Source organism: Anoplopoma fimbria, chromosome 9 (genome assembly GCF_027596085.1).
Source record: "Anoplopoma fimbria isolate UVic2021 breed Golden Eagle Sablefish chromosome 9, Afim_UVic_2022, whole genome shotgun sequence".
NCBI lineage: Eukaryota > Metazoa > Chordata > Actinopteri > Perciformes > Anoplopomatidae > Anoplopoma > Anoplopoma fimbria.
Genome location: NC_072457.1, coordinates 18,723,513 through 18,738,206, shown reverse-complemented (window position 1 = coordinate 18,738,206; position 14,694 = coordinate 18,723,513). Strand labels below are relative to the sequence as shown.

The 14,694-nt window shown below is 44.5% G+C and overlaps 1 protein-coding gene across 1 annotated transcript in view; it reads left to right on the top strand.

Moving 5' to 3' along the window:
• LOC129095444 (sodium/potassium/calcium exchanger 3-like) overlaps positions 1–10,945 on the top strand; it is a 58,991-nt gene extending 48,046 nt beyond the window's left edge. The window contains exons 8-19 of the mRNA XM_054603878.1: positions 1,320–1,423; positions 3,056–3,130; positions 4,011–4,036; positions 4,142–4,195; positions 4,298–4,431; positions 5,987–6,147; positions 6,834–7,086; positions 7,184–7,350; positions 7,995–8,109; positions 8,281–8,393; positions 8,614–8,679; positions 10,735–10,945. Coding sequence (XP_054459853.1) covers positions 1,320–1,423; positions 3,056–3,130; positions 4,011–4,036; positions 4,142–4,195; positions 4,298–4,431; positions 5,987–6,147; positions 6,834–7,086; positions 7,184–7,350; positions 7,995–8,109; positions 8,281–8,393; positions 8,614–8,679; positions 10,735–10,887 — 1,421 coding nt within the window. The 3' untranslated portion in view covers positions 10,888–10,945. The remainder of the gene's footprint in view (positions 1–1,319; positions 1,424–3,055; positions 3,131–4,010; positions 4,037–4,141; positions 4,196–4,297; positions 4,432–5,986; positions 6,148–6,833; positions 7,087–7,183; positions 7,351–7,994; positions 8,110–8,280; positions 8,394–8,613; positions 8,680–10,734) is intronic.
• The last annotated feature ends 3,749 nt before the right edge of the window (positions 10,946–14,694 follow it).

The window sequence follows — 14,694 nt, the reverse complement described above, 5'->3', positions numbered from 1 at the left end:
TTCCTTTGAGTGAGTGTGATGACCAATGGATTTTATTTTAAAAGAGAAGTGAGCAACAGTGCTAACTCCCCTAGCAATGTCCAATAAGAAGGCAGTGTCTTTCCCTGAGAGAAAACTAGTCCACACTCTGCTGTAGTTCACAGCAGGGAGCTCTAAGACCTAGAGAGCTGTGGCTGACTGTGTCGATTGTTTCAGTGTAGTGCAAATACAAAGTATCACCCTAATCTAGGACTTCTTTGTGAGCTCAAACTCATGTGTTTCTCATCTAGCCAAAGGCCCAGATACTAGTAATCTGTGACAGGTTCAATTCCGGGACCGAATGCTGTATTCCTCGTGATCGCGGCTGTGGCGTAGTGGAGAGCAAGGTAGTTCTCCAATCAGAGGGTCGGTGGTTCGATACCCGGCTTCGGCAGTCGATGTGTCCTTGGGCAAGACACTTAACCCCAAGTTGCTCCCGAAGGCTTGCCATCGGTGTGGACTGGATGATGAATGTTAGTTAGAGTCTGATGGTGGCACCTTGATGGTAGCCTGTCTTCAGTGTGTGAATGGGTGAATGATATGTAATATACTACTGATTGTAAGTCGCTTTGGATAAAAGCGTCTGCTAAATGACTGTAATGTAATGAATGATCGTACTGCCTCGACCTTGTAAATACCATATCTTTATATATTTATATATTTGGTCTTAAATTTGAGTTTCCTCAAGGATTTCTGCACACAGTCAGACGCACATTAAAGATTTGACACAGCTTGCTCCACAGACGCTGTATTTGCCTAAAGGATGGTATCATCTGCATAAAAATGTGCTTGGCAGTTGTCTACTGATTCACATATCACTAATATTCAAAAAACAATGGGCCTGAAATTAAACCTTGTGGCACACCATTTTCAATCTTAGAACCTCAGTCTCTTTACAAATATTCAGAATTTAATTTAATCAGAATTTTTGTTTACATGATGCCACTGTTGATTAAACGTGTTAGCGACACCATAAAATCAAACACTGCTGTGCTCCATAGCCAGGGCTTTAGAATGAAACTGATATAATAGAATGCATGATTTTATGCAGTTATGGCCGTGGGATCAAACATTGTGGTTTTTATGGGTTCAGTGGTCACATTTCTGTCCTTAAGGGTCTGAGGGTCTCTGTATTTTGGCTACACAGTTTATTATAGGAGCTGCATCTAGAAATGTCAAGGTGTGTGTGTGTGTGTGTGTGTGTGTGTGTGTGTGTGTGTGTGTGTGTGTGTGTGTGTGTGTGTGTGTGTGTGTGTGTGTGTGTGTGTGTGTGTGTGTGTGTGTGTGCATTCTCTCCTCAGGTGTTTTCATCACCAAAGGTGATGTGGGTGTTGGGACCATCGTGGGTTCAGCAGTCTTCAACATCCTCTGCATCATCGGTGTGTGTGGCTTCTTCGCCGGTCAGGTATGATGTCATAGCGGCGTTACACCACTGCAGCTGACCTACAGTGACCTGGTGGCCTTTCACACAATGCAACATACAGTCTAATGACACCTTTAAGTATTCAGACACACACACACACAAAGTGGGAGAGAGGACTCATGTATATGTTTCTGCTGAAGGAGGCAGGACACACACACACACACAGTGTTGTGTATGCATGTATGTTTCCATGAGCCCGACTGCACCTGAATACAGCTTTATAGGAAATCTGCTCCACGTGTAAACCTCATAGTGTTGATTTGATTGATATATTTAATGCTGATTTTAACCTCAGATTTGTCTTATACTTCATGTGACTTTCTGAAAGAACAAGGTTTAGCATTAACTCGTTTCACTCCACAGTCCTGAATACTCACTGGAAACGTTTCATTGGATGATTTCTTCTTGCTTCTTCTTGAGCAGCTACATGAACAACATCCCAGCAGTGTGTCTCTTTCTGCCTGGCCTCCTCAACGCTGTGTGTTTCTCAGGACACAGAGATCACATGGTGTAGTGCAGCGTCTCTCTGATGCTTCCTGACATGCCATGGACATGGAAATGAGCGAGTACAAGGATAAGCTCTCTGCTCTGAAGAGTAAATGCACTGCAGCTCAAACAGGGATGCACAGTGCTTCATGTAATCACAGATAGATGATGAGTGGTGGAGCAGGGTGCAGTAACTCCACCTCAGCCCTGTTTGTTACCGTTAGCTGGCTCATCATAGCAGGTTCCCTCTTCAAAGCCGGATGGTTCAGTGGAACAGAGTACAAGCAAACATTTCAGATCTTTGTTGTGCTCTTACGTGGCTCCGCCTCGCAGCAGCAAACCGTTCCACAGCTGGGAGTGGCTCATTGAAGATGTGACCTCTGACCCTCCACTGCCCTCTGATAGAGTGCGAGGGCAGTGTGGGAGAGTGTTACAGCGTGAGTCACTGCACTGTGGGCTCCTGCATGGATGGTAACCTGTGATTCCTGTTTATATGAGTATCTGGTAAACTTAATAAGCTGGTGAGGAAAGCCAGCTCTGTGGTGGGTCTGGAGCTGGACAGTCTGGAGTCAGTGGGTGAGAGGAGGATGAAGGCCAAACTCGGAGCCATCCTGGACAATCCCTCTCACCCTCTCCATGAGGAACTGTGGCAGCTGGGCAGCTCTTTCAGCCATCGGCTGATTCTACCAAAGAGCAGGACGGAGCGCTTCAGACGCTCATTTGTGCCCACTGCCATCAGACTGTACAACAACAGCGGAGACCACAGTCTGTCATCATGCTGACCAGGCGCCCCTGTGGATATACTGTACATTTTTATTCCTGTTCTATCTTTATTTTGTTGTATAGTATGTGTATTTATTGTCTGTGTCTGTGTAGTTGTATAGTATGTGTATTTATTGTCTGTGTAGTTGTATAGTATGTGTATTTATTGTCTGTGTAGTTGAGCTGCTGCAACACTTGAATTTCCCCCATGGGGATCAATAAAGGAATATAATAATAATAATAATAAAAATGTCAGAGGCCTTTCTGTATCACAGAGCTGCATGAACTCCAGCGAGGAGAAATGTTTGGGTTTTGAATTGAAGCCGCACACACATTCTTCTCATCTCTGTTTTTTTTCCCTTCCAGGCAGTGAAGCTCTCTCATTGGGCTCTACTCCGAGATTCCATCTTCTACACCTTTTCTATCACGGCCCTCATTGTGGTAAGAGATAGATACAGGATTCAGCGGAAATACTTACTATGAAGCATAAAAGGCCTGTTTATGGTTCTAATACCCAGCATGCCTTTCATCAACTGTTAAAGGGGACCTTTGCAGGGTGTGTCTGGCTGTATAAATGTAGTCTGTATGGAGAATCATGAGAGAGTGAAGCTGTGTCCTTCCTACTTCTCAGCAGGTTTTCAGAATGTACTGTGTTCACACTAGACAAGAGACAAATAGATGAGCTCAGTACGCAAACTAAAGAAAGAGCTCATCTCTGAGTGGACTGGTCCTGGTACACTAATGTCCCTCCATGTCATTATCAAAGACAGTCCAATAATGACATACATGTAATGACATAATATTAAATTGGGTCATTTTGCAAAATGAATACTTTTTTATGTGAAACTTGAATGTATATTCTGCTGACAGTACTTCAGTACTTTTACTTGAGTAAAGTGTTGAGTAGTGAGTACTTTGACGTTGAGGTATTGATACTTTTGATAACGTGAAGATGTGAAGGCTCCAGCTCTACACAAACATCAGATGTATGTCTTTTAACGTGTAGAAAACATTTAACCCTCTCTTTGTCAAGTCTGATTGGCTAATGTGGTCTGTCATACCATGTACACAAAAATAGACGAGTCAGCAGCACAACGTCACCATGGTGATATGTGACGTAGAGCCACAGTGTGATCATCACTCCAGGATGCTACAGAGCAAACCTCATGAGAGCTTTCTAAATAAAACCCAGTGAACCTGAAGGTCACGCTTTGACCTTTTCTCTGTCGGTCTGAGCTCTGGATTGGTCATGACCTCTAGTGGAGTAGACGCTTCACTGCATCCACCTAATGTCCTTCTGTGTCCTCTTTGTCCTCTTTAGTTCATCTACGATGAGAAGGTGTGCTGGTGAGTAATCCTATGATCTCTCTGTGTGGGTGTATATATATATAAATATATATATATTATATACTGAATGACTCAACATTTGGCTGACCTTGAGTCTGTGTGCAGGTGGGAGTCTCTTGTCCTGATTCTCATGTATGCCGTCTACATCCTCATGATGAAGTGAGTGTCATCATCACAAACAGCTGATTCCCTCAGTTGATTGATTATCTGATCTTTACAGGTTGAAGTTGTGACCTCGTCTTCATCATCTGTGTTGTCCAGGTTCAACGGCAGGGCCCACCGCTACTTTGACCGTCGGAAGAGGAGCTCTGTGAATCTGTCCAACGGGCTGACAGGAAGCACTGATCTGGAGGACAATGTCACGTGTGATGCTACTGCAGTCCTGCTCAAGAAAGGTAGCACCCTCTGCCCTTCTTTACCCTGACTCTGTCCTCTAACAGGACTCTGTAGGTCTGAGCTGATCCTCTCTGTGCTCGGACATCTACACAAATATAAAGGCGTCTATTCATGTTCAGCTCCAGGATGAGACAGTGACGATGACTCCATGGACAACGTTCTGTCCACTTGTCCTGTGATGCTGCAGAGCCAGAGTAACTCCTAAACTCTAAGAGTGTGTAGACGAGTCCAAATTCACTTGAGTAGAATGACACCAGACCCTCAGTCACACCAGAGCCTTGAGGGGTCACCTGCTCATCAGAGTGGTGATTGGCCACCTGGCATCTGGTTCTTCTAACCGAGCAGATGGATGTGTCTGTCTATGAATCCTCCTCGTGAGCAGGAGGGTAGCTTTCAATGATTCCCTTCCAGTGGGGCCTTTGACTATGCCATGGTTTCATTCATGGTCTGCATCAGCCTGTTTGGCCACCAGAGGGATCAATGAAACCGAATGGGTCTTCCACTGATGGCTCCAGTGTTTATTTCCTGTGTCTCTGGCCTCAAAGCTAGAGTATAGCATCAGAAAAGAACAGCACAAGATGCTGGCTCAGGCCTGTTCTCATCCTTCTAGCCTGCTCCGTCAGCTTGTTGACCCGTTGACGAGGCTGGATGAGGTGGGATGGGCGGCGTCCCACAGAAACCAGCAGGGACCCGGACTATTTGATCTTCAGATCTTTGCAGAGGAAATGCCTGTGTTCATGCAGGTCTCTCTGACAGGACTTGTGTAGCTATGATCCCGGGAGGCAGATGGTGTATAGCTTTGGGGGAATGATCACATGAGCCTACTGTGGTTTAAGGATGCACCAATCTGATACCGATACCGATACCTGGGCTTTGGGTGTCGTTGGATACTGAGTATGGATTATATACCAGTGATTATTGAATACGATGTATGCCTCACTGTGAGGAGAAGACTGATATCATTCTGTTATGTATAAGGCTTTACTAATACATAGATAATAAATACACAGATAAACATTTACTGAATGACCCATATCAGTATTACTGCTGTTAGTCTATTGATACGCAGTCATAAGGTACTGGTGACAGTGTTGGTCACAGTGACACCAGAGCTTTTCATCCAAACTGTGGGACTGTGGATAAACTGAAGCTGCAGGCTGGTTCTGTTTGAGGGTCCGGGTTTCATCAGACTCTCCTGGTCTCCAGTCTGAAGGAGACATCTATCAGCAGAACAGGAGAAATCTTCAGTAGGCTGGATAGCTAATGAGCTGCTCTGCTACAGAACACTGAGCAGTTTAAAAACCTACCTGCATGATCCGTCACTTCAGATGCTAATTAGCTATTAAGATAGATTAAGCAGCACAGCTGTCAATCAAAGCAGAACACAGGCCCACCCACTCAGAGGTTAAGAGAGGAACGGCTTTCTTTCTTTAATAATAAGACAATATATTCAAGAATTGCTCTCTCATATTTTTTTGACTGATGTCTCATTGTGCTTCAGCTGGATTAAGAAGTAAACAGTCAGCTGATAGTGTGTGTGTTTCTTCTCTCCAGCTAACTTCCACTGTAAGCCATCGGTGCTGATGGTGGATGAGCTGCTGTCTGCGTACCCCCACCAGCTGTCCTTCTCTGAGGCCGGCATGAGGATCATGATCACCAGTCATTTCTCCCCCAGGACCCGCCTCACCATGGCCTCTCGCATGCTCATCAACGAGGTACGTGTCCACCACACACACACTGATGGAAGAGTTGAAGAGCAGCCAAGCTACTCTCAAATAAAGCTGAGCTCACTTTAAAGGATCCCAGAGTCTAAGCATGCATTCAAACTAAATAATCCCACCTGGTTCAACAGCAGAGGGAGTGGAATGAGTTCTAGTTTCCTCTCAGACACCTGTCTGCTGCAGACTACAGTCTGGATGTTAATCCAGACCGAGTTTAGAAGAGAAAAGAACATCAACTTCTGCTTCTGGCAAATACAAGAGGCTTCTCTTCTGATTTCTAGGATATGAATAAATGAAAACAAACCTGAGGAGTTAACTGGGACTCACACACGTCCACATGTCCAGATGTCTTAATGGAAGTATTGTGTTTAAAGCTTAAAGGAACAGTTCACCCCAAACCAAAAAGACATATCTGTCCTCTAACCTGTAGTGCTTTGAATCAGTGTAGAGATGTCTACCTCATTCTATATAATGAGAAGTGTGAATCTGCTCCTGGACCAGAGGCTCCTGACAGCCCCACATGTAAACTTTAATGGCGTCCTCCTCTGCTGAACTGTAACATTAGTTTGCTCAGTGATGCTCAGTGGACACCAGCAGACACGTCTCCATCTCCATCCAGAGAGATTCATAGCACTGTCCCTTTAATGTAGTCTGTACTGATATTCTGTCATCACCCCCAGAGACAAAGACTGATCAACACCACTGAGACTCGAGTCAACCGCATCACTAACGGAGACCCTGACTCCGCTCAGGGGAGGCGGAGCTTAGAGAACGGGATGGGCGGAGCTGCGCAGGGCCTGAATGGGAGGTGTAGACTTCAGCGACTGGAGTCTGGGAACGAGACAGAGAACGAAACTGAGGACAACGAGAACAACGAGGGAGGAGAGGCAGAGGAGGAGCACAACGGACCCCTGGTGCCTTTCAAAGTCCCAGGTACAGCACAGAGGACATTTTGAATGAAATGATCCCTGACAATAAGTATTTGTTAAGAGCTGAGGCCATCACCATGTCTCTGTCCCCGCCCCTCCAGCCGGGGCCTGTAACAAGCTGAAGTGGCTCACAATGTGGCCCCTGTCCCTGCTGCTGTTCTTCACCGTGCCCAACTGTGCCAAGCGGCGCTGGGAGAGATGGTTCATGGTCTCCTTCTTCACCGCCACCATGTGGATCGCTGGCCTCTCCTACATCATGGTCTGGATGGTCAGTCCATATAATAGGGAGATTGGGTTTTTCCTGACTTTGAAACTTAAGATAGGACCAGCAGTTAGGATATGTTTCTGTCATGAGACCTCAGATCTCTAATTGTTGTTAGAATGGACTCCACCAAAGTCTGGGAGATACTAGGCTGATGTGAACATGAAATCTTGAGATTTCATGTTCACATCAGATTTCTTGAGAAAAGTGACTCAATAGTCACATCAGAAAGGTGTTTGTCCAGATGCAGAGGACTTTATATTCCACACCATCTTCAACTAGCTGCTCATACAGGATCAATGGAGGAGTTTGAGAATTGAAAGCAGTGTGCTGGTTAGAGTACAGCCTCAGAGCTTTTTTTAATAATTAAACGTAGAATTTGAGATTCATTTCAATATTTAGATACAAAATGGCAACGTCATGTACAAAGTCCACACTGTTGTATTATTTAAGATATTGAAGAGGGTATCGCATGTTTTTCTGATATACATATGAATACGTATGGGGAGTTGTTGCTTTTGTTGAAAGACAAACCTTAATATTGGGTCCAATTATTTCCATCCAGTGAAACTGGTGTGAGGAGCCTTTGTAGAGTGCTGTTTATGTGAGACTACCATCTCTGAATGTTAAGACTAACTGTCTGCTTCCAGGTGACTGTGATCGGCTTCACTCTGGGCATTCCAGACGTCATCATGGGCATCACCTTCCTCGCAGCAGGCACCAGCGTCCCAGACTGCATGGCTAGCGTTATAGTCGCACGGCAAGGTATACACACACACACACACACACACACACACACACACACACACACACACACACACACACACACACACACACACACAGGAAGTTGAAAACAGTCCTTGTTTGGAGTGGAACAAAGTGGTATCATTTACTGATACTCCTCAGACCTTAACAGTGTTGCTCTCCTTGCCTCAGGTCTGGGAGACATGGCCATCTCCAACTCCATCGGCAGTAATGTGTTTGACATCCTGGTGGGTCTGGGTCTGCCCTGGACTCTGCAGACCCTCTGCATCGACTACGGCTCCACGGTGAGTGCTGCTCTGCTCAGCTGTGTGTATGGAGCACGGGGACAATAGTCTGTGATATTCAGAGCAGAGCAATGAGGGAGCAGAACTCAAACACCCCCACACATCATTCATGGGTCCCTGCACAGTTCATCAGCTCACACTGAGGACGTCCTATGTATTAATTAGCCTGCTGATTTCACTTTGGTTTGGTGTAATAAAATGTGTGTTTGGACCTCCTCAGATCCATCTCAACAGCAGAGGACTCATATTCTCCGTTGGACTCCTGCTAGCCTCAGTATTCGTCACAGTAAGTAACACATTTTTATCATTTAGAAACCGAGGCCTTGTTTTTACTGAGCCTTTATGAGGCTTCAGCCAACATGCTGCTCCGGTGCTCAATCTCATTTCTGAATACATGGTGATTTATTCATGCACACTAAGCACATGAGTCATTTTCAAATGTCTATTAACAGTATCGTTAATAGGTGGATATCTAAACCAAAACAGAATATATATCATGATTCATTGGGAGAAACCAAGCGATTCTATGTAAAATCAGACCCCATATAGTCAGAATGGAATGATCCTTTTGTTTCATAACCACATTTCTCCACCACTCTGATGATGCAACTGTCAGATGTGTGACTCAGGCTCTTCAGATCAGAGGTCACCCCTACTGAACAACAATATCAATAAAGTTACAAATACTCAAAGCAGTACCCATAATCCATAAACCATAGATATATAGCTACATAGCAGGGGAATGGGGACGGGAATTGATCAGATTCTACTAATACCAAAGTTATGATGCATTCCTCTCATGGCTCGGATTCTTTTGGATTCTTTTGGATTCTTTTGGATTCTTTTGGATTCTTGTGGATTCTTGTGGATTCTTGTCTTGGAGAGTGTCACATGGCATTCCTTCGTGTTCCAGTTTTCAGCAGCGTAGGTCTTTTAGTAATGCGTCAGAAAAACATGGCAGCGTCGATAAAAGGAATCGATAACCTCCAGGTAGTCCTGGTGATATGAGGATATATGTTGTCAAAGCATTGTTTCTGCATCAGTTCTATGGAGATACAGATAAACCAGCCACAGAACTCTGTTATTTCATATTAACGTCGGTTGGACGGCGCTTCATGTTCTCATCCTTTCATGTGGGTGTGGAGCCGGAGCGAACAGCTGATTTACTACACAAAGAGGGCACAACATGCAGAATCAGTGCCTCCTCGTCTCCTTGTCTCCTCACTCCTCACTCCTCCATCCTCCGACTCGTGTCCCAATCCCTAAATGCATGTTGAGGTTTGAGGAGGTTTACAGGAGGAGCTCTAAGCGAGGAAACAACAGTTTATCTTGGCAGAAGTCTTTCAGCATCTGTAACAAATAAAAGAGGCGTGACACATCTGGAATAATCTCAACCGTTCATCTGATATTATCCTGATGTGATGTTTACAAGTCCATTCTTAAAACAATGGCAGATGATGCAGCTGTGACACACGTCATATTCAACCAACATATTAATCATCTTTAAAATGATGGATTGCCTCGACTCCTCGCTTCTCTTCCTTGCCTCCTTCGCTCGCATCTCTGGATGGTGGACGTAAGGAGAGGAGGCGAGGAAAGGAATCGAGGATGTACAAACTGGGAAACAAGAAAGGCCTAAATCCTCAGACCACCTGACCAGATTAAAGAGAGCTAGTAGGAAAGTCAGACCCTCTGGTTAACCCTAACCCGCTGTCATTAAACCCATGGGCTTTTTTCCTCCTGCAGCTTAGACCCCAGACCCCAGACCCCAGACTCCAGACCCCAGACCCCAGACCCCAGAACATGCTACATTGTGAAGTATAGGGTTATGTTAATATGAAATTACCTTTACATCATATATCACCCAGACCACAATTCTGATGGATCAGACCATTTGGAACCGGATGAGGATTCCCATCCCTAGTGGGGAGTGATGGTGGTCACTTCCTCTCTGCAGGTGAATGCTGCAGGTGGAGGTGTGGCCTATTAAATGCTGGTGACAATAAAAAGGTCTGCTCATGGACAAAGATCTCCGTAGGAGGACAAAGAGTATGTCATGAGGCTTCATTGGTGATGGACAGACGTCATTCTGCTGCTGGTTCATACAGTTAGAGATAAAGACATGACTATATTTCCATTAGATAGCAGATAGCAGTTCACATAACATATAAACATAATCACCCATACCACACTGCTGTTTTCTACGTCCCACTGGTCCTCGTGTCCAACCAGGCCCTCCCTTTGGTCTGACCTCTAACCCTTAAACTCTCAGTATTAGACTCACTGTGTGCTGTAGTGACCTTCTGTTCTCTGTCACCACGTCTGTCCCTCCTCTCTGCAGGTTCTCGGGGTCCATCTGAACAAGTGGACTCTGGACTGGCGGCTGGGCTTGGCCTGCCTTGTCTTGTATGCCATCTTTTTATCCTTCTCCATCCTCATTGAGTTCAACGTCTTCATCTTCGTCAACCTCCCGATGTGCCGAGACATCCACTGACCTCCGTCCTGCTCCTCCTCTTCCTCTTCTTCTTCTTCCTCTGGTTGATGGAGGAAACCTCACCTGGCTTCCAGTTTCTCTGCGCCTTGAAAACAAGACCTACCTTTTCATTTTCAATTAGAAAAATAGAGCTCGGTATGATTTATCTTTGGTGCAATACACCAGAACTGTAGTTAGTTTGTTGGGACCGGAAGGGAGGCGTGAAGAGAGAGTCCAGCAGCAGAGATGGCTGCCAATGGTTTCATGAACCCAAAGGTCGTCTGGACCGAACGTGACCGTAAGGACTCCAACAGCTCTGCTACTGCTGGTGAAGACGCTGCTACTGACGGGAGCAAAGAGAGAAATCCTGCACTAACAGACACTTTAGCTGGATTCTTTCTTACTCTTTTTACAAGTTTGGATATAAGCACACTATTAGGGTATTTTGAAGTAAAACCTGGCATTCTCTGTGTATATATGTATATAACATATATATAATATTAGGTGACAGGTGGGATTCTCTAATGCACCACAGCATCAGGCTTGCTGATCCCAATGATCCGGTGACAGTGACATTATTATATATATATTTTACTGTATATTTGACTGGTCCAGATGTCTCAGCACCAGCTACACAGCATGCTGTACTAACAAGTCAATGTAGCTTTGCACTGACAGAGTCTAGATGTTTAACAGCGTTCACATAGACGTGCACGCCCCACCACACGTGGGCTTCATTCTTCTCAAATATAATAATAAGGAATAAGAGACACACAGCAAAGGGATCTGCGTGGAACTGACACCCAGCACTGTCACTTTAGAAATGTTATTCTATCACTGAAAAAAACGTCTAGAGGTACGCTCAACGTAGAACGACTGAGTTTAAAGTTTCCTCTAGACGGTAGATGTCAGGTTCATATTAAATAATCCGTTTTGAGTTTAATAATGCTATTTCTTAAAGCCAAAAGTATTTTTAGAATAGGAGTAAAAGTCTTAGATTTGGACTTAAGAGTCAATTGAGTGCAGTGTGTGTGTGTGTGTGTGTGTGTGTGTGTGTGTGTGTGTGTGTGTGTGTGTGTGTGTGTGTGTGTGTGTGTGTGTGTGTGTGTGTGTGTGTGTGTGTGTGCAAGTCACGAGAGGAGCCAAGACATGACTGTTACTGGGAAGACATAATCATGATTTATTTATGAATTAATTTATTCAGAGATCATGTCTAACCACCAGTTTCAGCCCCTTGGACGGGCACAGTGTATTTACTGGAATGTACAATGTACTGTACCTAATATATATATATAATCCAAGTACTGGAAACTGACTTGATGTTATTTATATTTAAGAATAGAACTTGATATTTATAAGTTTTGTATAGTTTGGAAAGATATTTCAACATTTGTATATTACTACAAACACAGTGGGGGGGGAATGGGGGGATCTGATTCGATGAGACGGACTAGAAATGACATGTTTATCACATGGGTGGTAGATAATCCAGTGGTGTGTTTAACTAGTGATGAAGATGAGGAGGATGATACTGAACTGTCACTGCACATGGTTTCTAAAACACAGTGGTTGTAGGTGTGTGTGTGTGTGTGTGGGGGGGGGGGGGTGATAATAATGATTTCTTGAACACAGTGGTTGTAGGTGGGGGGGGGGGTGATAATAATAGTGATTTCTTGAACACAGTGGTTGTAGGTGGGGGGGGGGGTGATAATAATAGTGATTTCTTGAACACAGTGCTCTAACTCCTGTGCCCTCCCGTCTATTCGGGGCTTGAACACCTCCTGCTTGTCTTTGAGCCAAAAGAAAAACACCGTAGTCATCAGTATATCCACTCTGTTTCAGCATGTGTTCCAAAAAATGTGGAAGTTATGTCATTTAATTTTTACCTTATTGAGAATTCTCTTATTAAATAGAGTAGCTGCTTCTTTAAAAGCCTCCTCTGTGGATGTCAATGCTCCTCCTGCTGCCACTAGAGAGCGCTGCTGAGCTGTGTAACCTCTGCTGTAATAGACACACTCAGTAGAAGGTGGTGGGGGATATTTCCTGGTATGCTACGTAGAGATACATACTGGGCGGTTTGCATGCCTCTTTCATAATTCAGATTATTTTGTGTGTAATTTTAATGCATTTCCAAGATGAAGTTCCTGCTATTAGAAACACAGACGTTGGAATAACTGAGCAGTCATATTTGAGATCTATACTGTATTTAAGAATGTTCAGCTAATCAAGGTCCTTTTATGCTCATGTCTTTTGAGTTGTCTGTAAATCCTCATTTTTGTTGATGAGGACCTCTGGGCATGTTGGCCATGTTCCCAGTGGTCTTCTTGCAATAAACTGATTTACATTCACACATCACTTCCCGTGTCTTTATGGACTCGTCTCTGGACGGATGAGTATTCCTTATTTTGACAGCAAGTTGTAAATAGCTATAAAGTTAGACACATACAGTGTACTCAACAAATGTCCTTTTTCCTTTTTTTCTTTCTACTAAAAGGTACTGATTATCTGTTTCAGCAGATTTTGCATGTATTAAAGTTGCATGTTTCCACAGGTGGTGGAGCATGCAGTCAGAACTCTAAGAAGACATGTGAAGCAGTGTGTTGGTGGAGATAAGCACCCTATGAACACAATGAGAGGAGGTTCAGTGCTGACGTATGTCACAGAGACATCCAGTGGAATGAGCATGCTAACCAGCTAGCCCCGGCCGTCCTGTCTGGTAAAAGCACTTGTACCTCTGGAAGCTACAGGGAGTCCGGTCCGGTCTTCTGTCCTCGGCCCAGCATGACAGGACCAAGACTTGGAGCTGGTTTAAGGGCTGGTTGATCACCATGAAGGTTCAGGGTCTGTCCGGGTTTGATAGTTTGTTTATTGGATAAAAGTTAAAGTGGCAGAAACGAGAAAACGACTCATGTTTCTAGAAGTTGTTTAAAGTTTTCATTCGTCTTTGCCGCCACTGGGAGATTTCTTCTGTGGGAGGAGCCTGACCTTCACTCAGTGGTCAGCTGTTAAACCCCGGAGCCGGGAGTCACAGCGGGCTGGTTGGGTCTGACCTGTAACGGCAGCAGAAACCCGGTGGAGAGTCAGTCCCCAGGGATCAGACCCCCGGTGCTGCGGTTTGTGCTGGCTACATTTGAGTTGCTAACGGTGGATCCGTCTCATGCTCTCCTCCCAGCAGAGACGTCTCTTGGGGGCAGAAATATGAACAAATATGAGTTGTGTTCTGCTACTTTAGATTGAATCTAATGAACCATCAAAGTGTCCCTGGAGGCTCCGCTTAGTGTCACAGTGACCCCAGAAGAAGAACTACAGGACCACCACACTCATGGAGATTGGAAGAGCATCTCCCAGAGTGTCTTCAGTTGGTTGAAGGTGACTTATTCTCACCCTGGTGTTAGTTAGTAGTGGTCTCCTTATGACTCTACCTTTAGACCGCATGGAGCCAACAGTGGAGGTGAAACACTGACCCCTGTTTGTTCAGAGTCCTCCTCATTAGATAGTCCTGGTCCACTACCAGAGTGTTGTTCACAGCTTGTTCTGCTGACCGAGTGATCAATAAGGCTATCATTTATTTTACTACTTATCATTGATAAGCTGTTGGTTACCTGGATTTCTTACTTTCCTCCTTTAAAGGAACCTATTTTACTTCAGTAAACATCAGTTGTCCTACACATTGGTATGTCTTCAGTATCTATGATGACATCATCTATATGATGAATATCATCTGTGTACCATGTGTGCCTATGTGCAGACTGTCTATGCAGTAATACCTGGAGGCTCTCATATTAATATCATAGTGTATCATATTAATATCATAGTGTATCATATTAA